The sequence below is a fragment of the Sinocyclocheilus rhinocerous genome, unplaced genomic scaffold (assembly GCF_001515625.1).
Source record: "Sinocyclocheilus rhinocerous isolate Xijiao unplaced genomic scaffold, SAMN03320098_v1.1 scaffold1672, whole genome shotgun sequence".
NCBI lineage: Eukaryota > Metazoa > Chordata > Actinopteri > Cypriniformes > Cyprinidae > Sinocyclocheilus > Sinocyclocheilus rhinocerous.
The window spans coordinates 195,830-204,488 of NW_015637961.1; the positions used below are offsets into that span (position 1 = coordinate 195,830).

An 8,659-nucleotide genomic window follows, 5' to 3' on the forward strand; every position below is an offset into this window, starting at 1 on the left:
CCGTCACTATACTGGGGTGTTAGGACCCACACATACCACAGGGTGAGCACCCCCTGCTGGCCTCACTAACACCTCTTCCAGCAGCAACCTAGTTTTCCCAGGAGGTCTCCCATCCAGGTACTGACCAGGCTCAGCCCTGCTTAGCTTCAGTGGGTAACCAGTCTTGGGCTACAGGGTGATATGGCTGCCGGCAATTCTGTCGCTTATGAGAAACATTAAACAGCAAACGAAACTGAAAGCATAACGAAACCACGCTACATAGGCGCAGGAAGTCCGTTTTTTTCTGTGGGCAACTGTTTACTGTTGGGGATAAAAAAAATATGTATATTATTATATACTGTATATTTATAATGGAATATTTGGGATTTAACTATGAAAAGAGATTTGATTATGTTTGAGTTCTGAGTTATTAAAATCAAATCAAGATGTGTATTAACCAATCAGATTTGTTGTTGCCGATTACAACGCGTAACTTTAAGGTTACCTTGAGGGGACGTAATTTCAGTTAGACACACGAAGCGCAGTGTGAATTTGAGCATGTCGCAAAAGAGAATTTCTGAGTTTTTCAAAAGCTCTAAAAATATTGAAGTTTCAAGGATAAGTGTGGATGATTCAACTACCAACAACTCCGTGACCAGCTCCACCACCAGCGGCCCTGTCAACATTGGTCCTGCTCTCCAGTCTGCTATCGTCGTCCCTTCTTCAGCTAAACCCGCCTCCGCGGTTACAGCGAAGCCAAAATCTTCATAAGGTTAGATGCTGACTGTTTTTTCACATATATGACACCGTGTCACTTGCATTGAACCGGTTGTAGAGTAAAACTTTAGCGTTCTTGTAGTCCATCTGCTCTCTCTCTCTTTCTCTCTGGTGGACTGTTTACCAAAGTTTGTAGAAATTTGGGGTGTTGAGGTATTGTGTACTTTATACCAGAACAATGAAATACTTTTTAAACGTGTAAAAAAAAAAAAGTGTTTTGAATGAAGTGTGAATAATTGTGTAAGAGAAAATTGTTATAATAAAGATACATTTAAACATTTCTATGGTTGCTCCAATGTTTATAATATTTAGTTTTTTTAGATAATTTTTTAGTAGATATTTTTATCTACTCTTTGAAATATTTACCCGTTGCCCATTAATTTAACAGTTGTAAGAATTAAAGTTATCAAAGTTATTAAACTGATGCATACTTGATGCACGCGTTGCGCGCATTCTGCCATGCACGCAGCACTGCCTATGCTTGCGTTTATGTGTTTGTGAATGTTATGTTTGTGTTGTGGGATCTGTAGGTTGTGGCTAGGTGAGATGCGTCTTAAAAGTGGAACATGGAAATCTCATGGATGTACTGAAAAAACGTTTTATATTTGTGCAGTCAAATGTCCTGGTGTATGGGCTATGCACACATGCATTTTTTTTTTGTTCTCAGCGATATGCTTGTTGTGTTTCCCGGAGTTTTGACTCCCCCGCCCCCTAAATCATCTTCCCTAAATCATCTTCCCGCGCCCCTACTCGTTTGAACTGCGCAGCACTTCGAGTGTAGAGCCTGGGTTATACTCGCCGCATTAGCGCGAGCGCAAAATTGCACGCAGCAAAAATTACGCGAAACGATGGATGGTTTTCAAGCTAAAGTAAAAGACCGCTTATCTTTGCGGTTTACCTCACGTTACGCTATAAAGGCTCTCTTGTATTTTTTTTAGGCTATCTGATTCCTCAGTGTTTGCTAAACGTTCTGTAATTTATTAGTCAGTATATAATACAGCATGTGGACTGACAAACATTTTTTTAAGCTAGTTTGTCAGTCTATCTTACCGTTTTACTGTTGTTGTGCTTTAAATTAAGAATAACAATGAATCCATCTTTTGTTTTAGTCTTAAAAAGTGAAAGGTGTGTAGATGTAAGCAAAACAGACAATTATCTTTCGTGTGACAACACAATTTATCTTTTAAAATGTGACAACAATATCGCGCAAATTCGAAAGTGAAAGTAAATGAAGCCCAGCTTATAACATAACATAAAAAAGGAACTCCCGTTCACAAAATTAAAATCACAAATAATACTACTGATGAAAAAGAACGGGTTGAGTGTTAACCACTTTTCTTTCCATATAACTATAAACTATGATAAAAGTTCATCAGCATGCATTGATTAATCCCATTTTGTAGCGCAAACTTTTTTTGCGACCAAATCATGTGCTCGTGCGACCAACTGAGAAAGTTAGTTGCAAAAGAGCGACCAGTGGGAAGAATTGGTCTTCACTTCTGTAATAATAATAATATAATAATGTTATTACATGATTCCTGTCTGAGAAACTCATTCCACACTGATGACATAAAACAGTTCTCTCAAACGAATCCTCATGTGTTGATCAAGTTTGTGTTTAATAAATGCAGTGTAATTTTTTCATGTGCCTTTTAAGGTTTCCTTTTTGAGTAAAACTTTTTCCACACTGTTGGCAGATGAAGGGACTCTCTCCAATGTGAACTCCAATGTGGGCTTTAAGGCTTTCATGTAGATCGAAACTCTCTCCACACTGAGGGCATGTATAAAGTTTTTCTCTTGTGTGAATTGGCATGTGCCTGTTAAGAGTTCCTATTCGATTGAAACTTTTTCCACACTGATGGCACAAGTAATGCTTTTCTCCAGTGTGAATTCTCATGTGTTTGTTGAGGCTTCCTTTTCGGCTGAAACCTTTTCCACACTGATGACACAGTTTATGCTTTTCTCCAGTGTGAATTCTCATGTGTCTATTAAGGAATCCTTTATGAATGAAGCTCATTCCACACAGTTGGCAGATAAAAGGACTATCTCCAGTGTGAATTTTCATGTGCACTTTAAGGTTTCCCTGATTATAGAAACTCTTTCCACACTGAAGACAAGAGTATGGCTTCTCTCCAGTGTGAATTCTCATGTGCACTTTAAGGCTTCCATTATGATCGAAACTCTTTCCACACTCAGGGCAGGTGTAAGGCTTGTCTCCAGGGTGAATTTTCATGTGCCTGTAAAGGTTTCCTTCATGAGAGAAACTGACTCCACACTGTTTGCAGGTGTAAGGCTTCTCTCCAGTGTGAACTCTCATGTGCACTTTAAGGCTTCCATGTTGATCAAAACTCTTTCCACACTGAGGGCAGGTGTAAGGCTTGTCAACAGTGTGAACTCTCATGTGCCTGTTAAGGTTTACATTTTGAGTAAATCTTTTTCCACACTGTTGGCAGGGGAATGTCTTCCCTCCAGTGTGAACTCTCATGTGGACTTTAAGGTTTCCATGTTCATCAAAACTCTTTTCACAGTGAAAAGGGGTGAAATAACTTGTAGTTCCTGTTTCATGAGTTGTTTTCTGTGAGAAAGTCTCTTTAATCTGTGGCCAACTGAAAGATTCTGCTCCGGTTTTAAGAGTCTCATATTGTTCTTTCTCTTCCGTTTCATTCGGTACTATGCACTCCTCTTTCAGCGGCATGAGGTCTATGGTGATAAAAGACAAATGAAAGTTAGCCCAGTTTAATAGCACAAAGAAACAGACATCAAAACATTATTATAAAACGGATAGTTCCGGTCCTTGATTCTTATTGGTTGAGCCGCGTTCAAAGCTGTTGTAAATTACTCTACAAACATACACCTGTGTGTTGCTTGGCAACCACTTTGTTGCAACCACAACCGTTTCTGAGGAACTACATTGTTTGGCGGAAGAATAATGTTTTTATTAATACCATTTTATTTGTTTTATTTTATTTTGTGAAACTCTACATATATGGAATAACCGTTTTATAAAAGCAATAAGCGGCTTATTGCTTTAACCAACATGTATGCTAGATAGTATTTGCACTAATCTAATTGAAGGAGGTGATGCATATAATTTTAGAAACTCTTATCAATATTGTAAACTCTTTTTCTTTGTTTAGGACACCTCCCAAAAACGTTCATGCTCGCAGTTATTAAACCCTTTATCAAAAACAAGCACAGTTTGGCCCAGGACAAATCTACCATTTGTCTAAAATATCAGAAAAAAAGGAATCTAATGAACTATGTCCAGTTTTGCAGAGAAATTCACATTTAAGGATTTAAGCCCCATCATAATACATAAACTGAGCTTATTAAACTTACAAATTAACTACTTTTGACATCTGATTGTGGCTACATCTCTAGTGATGTTAGATCAGAGCATATGGCTGTTTGCGTATAAAGACATAATCAATAATTGGTATATCCTTGGGATAACCACTTGTTTCTTGCTTCAGAACTATATAATCTCTCCTTGTGTTGGCTTCCCCTTTAACTGTATTCTTTGGAATAACTGAAAACAAGTTTATGCTAATAATGCTTTCCGCATTGATCTCTGAAAAGTAGCTGAAGCATTATTCATCCTGAAAACTATAACCATATACTTTAGGAAGTTATCCGGCGTAACAAATGTGGCGAAGTCTGAGGCACACCAGTGGCACTGGTGAGACCCTTAAAAACAAGTCTACTTTCATTACAAAGGAAAAGACAGCAACACAATCAATACAATACTTCATCCTAGGTAACGGGAAAGAGTTTGGATTGATGACACTTTCCACCTTTCAGTAATCTGTACAGAACTTGTACAAACTGGATTCAGCACCAGAGTATATGGTCAGAACCATTGGGCACCACGAGTCCATGCGTTGACAAGTAATCTACCTCCTTCTTTATCGCTTCCCTCTTCCAGGTATTAAAGCAGCACTATGTAACTTTTTCTGTGTTCAAGAGTACATCATGAATTCATCTTCCAAACCGCGTTTTTGTCTTATTCCGAATCACTACGGTACACTTATAATAAGTACTTCTATTTGGACTATTGTAGCCTGGTCGGGTCGTCACTGCTGTGGAGTAACACATACCTGCGTGAATTGCCATAGACATAAACTTAGAGAAGTAGCTCCGGTAGGAATGTTCTTCCGCGAGATGTGTGCGGTTCTGTTTATTAACTGCTAGAGCGCCAAAAGTTACATAGTGCTACTTTAACACGGTACAGATGCTGTTTGATGGGTGACATGTCTAATGTCAATATAGGAACTGCGGTCTGGGTAGAAGTCCTGAATAATTAAAACAACAACTCTATGCTGGGACTGTAACCGTTAACTGGCCCTCTATACTTTTTAATATTTCAGAAGAATAAAGTTTAACACGCCCACGAGCCGATCGCGCTTTTCAAATTCTAAACATCCACGTGAGACATACGTTTACACGCGCATGTAAATGCCCACATCGCCGCCTCATAAACAAACAAGTTCATCCGGGCTACTTTTTGTTTCTGGAAGAAGACGCGCTGAGAGGAATAACCCAGAATTTACCTCAGAAGAGGAAGAACACAACGCGATGCGTCACGCAGCTGGATCCAGTGGAGGATATCACTCTGATGAGTAGCCTAAGATTACTTGCATCTGTTGTTATTGTGACATAACTTGTTCACATTTTACTAGTTAGACTTTTCCAAAACTATAATTCCTGACTACTTGTATGAAATCAAGTGAAACATTTTGAAATATGTGTCATTTCATTGTCTAAATGTCTCACAACGCCAGGATGTGTTTAATGTTTTATAAAAAAAACCTCTAGTCTACCACATCCAGTTCTCAAAAGTCTTGTGAACAAATATTCTGTATGTGTTTTACGGCCTTATTTCAGTGACTTAAATTTTGTTTTTCACTAACCACGCATAAACATTGTTTTCTCAAGAACACAAACATGTACTTTCATACTGCGCACATATTATTGTAGCCCAGTTTGTGCTAAATACAGTGTTATCAGACTTTAGCCATTAATATTTTTTTAAGATTCTGAAAAAAAAAAAAACAGAAATGTCAGGGCATGCCAAAATTTCTCCAGGGCCCCAAAACACCCTTAGACCCCAGAGGGTTAATATTTACCATACAAATAGGAATATTGTTCATCAGAATTATGCACATAAAAAAGAAAAAGAATCCATTATATTTTTCATTTTATAAATGTCCATTGTAATTTCCATCCATGGATAGGATCTCCTGTGACAACCATTTCCTAGTAATTTGGTCTTATTTTCAGTATATAGTTATCACCTTTCCTCCATCTTGCAGAGCACTGTGTATCTTTCTAAATCTTTAATAACTGGATGGTTTCAGAAAATGTTAATGATTTGCATTTTGATTCCCACAATTTCTCCGGCAAACAGCAACATAGTGATGGTGCACTTCCATTGAAATTGCCAGATTATTTTCTATTCTTCCTCCAGATATAGTTATCCTTCATTAATTCTACTATCAATATCCAAGTTATGTCCTTTTCTAAACAAATCTACATGCTTGGCTCCTTCATATTTTTTTTAATCTAGCATCTGACCTATTTGGCATAAAATCGGAGTCATATGCACACCGCTTGAGAAGCACTATATTTCCGTATAATTTATATTATGATAGTTTTCCATACTTTAAAAGTACAATTTGCCAATGGGTTATCAAAAGCATTTATATGATTTTATAAGTTACTATCAGCTAGGACAGCCTGTATGGGAGTGGAGGATATTTCCTCCTCAGGTGTTTTTCCACTGGACTTCATAAATTGGATTACATAAGTATCATAGAGAAGGTAAGCAGCATCCCCCCCTTTTCTTTGCTAATTGCAATGTTTTGAGACAAACCCTAGGTCTTTTACCTTGCCATATACACCTTGACAACATATTTTCCCATTCATTAAATTGCTTTTAGTTGATTGCTATTGGTAGGGTCTGAAAGGGGTGGTGGATTGTGATTTCACTTTTTTAACTTTAGTTAGTGTGAAATGTTGCTGTTTGAGCATAAACAATATCTGCAAAGTTACAATGCTTAAAGTTCAATGCAAACAGCGATATTGTCTTTTAAAATTATGGCAGATTAATGCCTACAATTATGGCTGATAGGGACTACAACGAGTTACTTCCCGGGTTTGTGACATCACAAACATCGATAAACCCCGCCCCCGGGAACATGCAACAAAGGGGCGAGGCCATGTTGCACTGCTTTAGAGAAGAGGAAGAGTTGTTGCCATGCCGTCAAAACTAGGGGTGCACGAAAAAATCTATTCATATATGAATCACGATTCTAATGGATTCACAAGTTTGAAAATCCATGTTCTAAAGCAGCGGTTCTTAATCCTGTTTCTCGCATCCTCTGCTCTGTATCACTCTCTCTCTGATTCAGATCATCAGCACCATCAGTGAACCGTGTTCCAGTTATACAGTGCCGTGAAAAGGTTTTTGATTTTTTTAAATTTTTTGCATACGTCACACTTAAAAGATTCAGATCATCAAACAAATTTTAATATTACACAAAGATAACCTGAGTAAATACAAAATGCAGATTTGAAATAATGATTTCATTTATTAAGGGAAAAAACCTCTCCAAACCTGCCTGGGACTACGTGAAAAAGTAATTGCCCCCTAAATCTAATAACTGGTTGTGCCACCCTTTGCAGCAACAACTGCAATCAAGCGTTTGCGATAACTGGCAATGAGTCTTTCACATCGCTGTGGAGGAATTTTGGCCCACTTTTCTTTGCAGAATTGTTTAAATTCAACCACAATGGAGGGCTTTGAGCATTAAAGGACTGTTTAAGGTGCCACAGCATCTCAATCGGATTTAAGTCCAGACTTTGATTTGGCCATTCCAAAACCTTAATTTTGTTTTTCTTGAGCCATTCAAAGGTGGACTGCATTAGTCCAAAGGATATTTGCCCAAAAGTCTTGGGGATAATCAAGATTTTTTTTGGCAAATGCGAGACGAGCCTTTGTGTTCTTTTTGGTCAACAATGGCTTTTGCCTTGGAACTCTCCCATGGATGCCGTTTTTGCCCAGTCTCTTTCTTATTGTTGAATCATGAACACTGACCTTAATTGAGGCAAGTGAGGCCTGCAGTTCTTTAGATGTTGTTCTGGGTTCTTTTATGACCTCCTGGATGAGTCGTCGTTGCGCTCTTGGAGTAATTTTGGTAGGCCGGCCACTCCTGGGAAGGTTCACCACTGTACCAAGTTTTCTCCATTTGTGGATAATGGCTCTGACCGTGGTTCGCTGGAGTCCCAAAGCCTTAGAAATGGCTTTATAACCCTTTCCAGACTGATACATGTCAACTATTTTGTTTCTCATCTGTTCTTGAATTTCTTTAGATCGCGGCATGTGTTGCTCTTTAAGCATAATTTATTTTGTCAGACAGGTTCTATTTTAGTGATTTCTTGATTCAACAGGTCTGGCAGTAATCAGGCTTGGGTTTGGCTAGTGAAATTTAGCTCAGCTTTTTAAAATAATGTGGTTAATCACAGTTCTTTCATGATTTAACAGGAGGGGGCAATTAATTTTTCATGTAGGGCCAGGTAGGTTTGGACAGCTTTTTCCCTTAATGAAATCATCATTTAAAAACTGCATTTTGTATTTACTCGTATTTTTGTATTTATCATTTTTCTTTTGTATTTATCTGTGTAATATAAAAATTTGTTTGATGATCTGAATCTTTTAAGTGAGACAAATATGCTAAAAATGAAAAAAAAAAACAGGAAGAGGCAAAAACCTTTTCACGGCACTGTAGATACATATAGGTAAGCTTAAATATGTCCAACTTTTAAAAAGACTAAAGTTATATGTTTTCCTTTTGAGCTCTGTATGAAACTATACAAATAATTAAATTCATGTTTTATATATATA

At 37.7% G+C, this 8,659-nt stretch overlaps 1 protein-coding gene and 1 pseudogene across 1 annotated transcript in view; one reads left to right on the plus strand and one right to left on the minus strand.

Annotated features, from left to right (window-relative positions):
* Window positions 1-1,301, plus strand: part of LOC107749337 (uncharacterized) — a 14,431-nt pseudogene extending 13,130 nt beyond the window's left edge.
* A 948-nt stretch (window positions 1,302-2,249) lies between these two features.
* LOC107749331 (gastrula zinc finger protein XlCGF8.2DB-like) overlaps window positions 2,250-8,659 on the minus strand; it is an 18,827-nt gene continuing 12,417 nt past the window's right edge. The window contains exon 3 of the mRNA XM_016564441.1: window positions 2,250-3,456. Coding sequence (XP_016419927.1) covers window positions 2,375-3,456 — 1,082 coding nt within the window. The 3' untranslated portion in view covers window positions 2,250-2,374. The remainder of the gene's footprint in view (window positions 3,457-8,659) is intronic.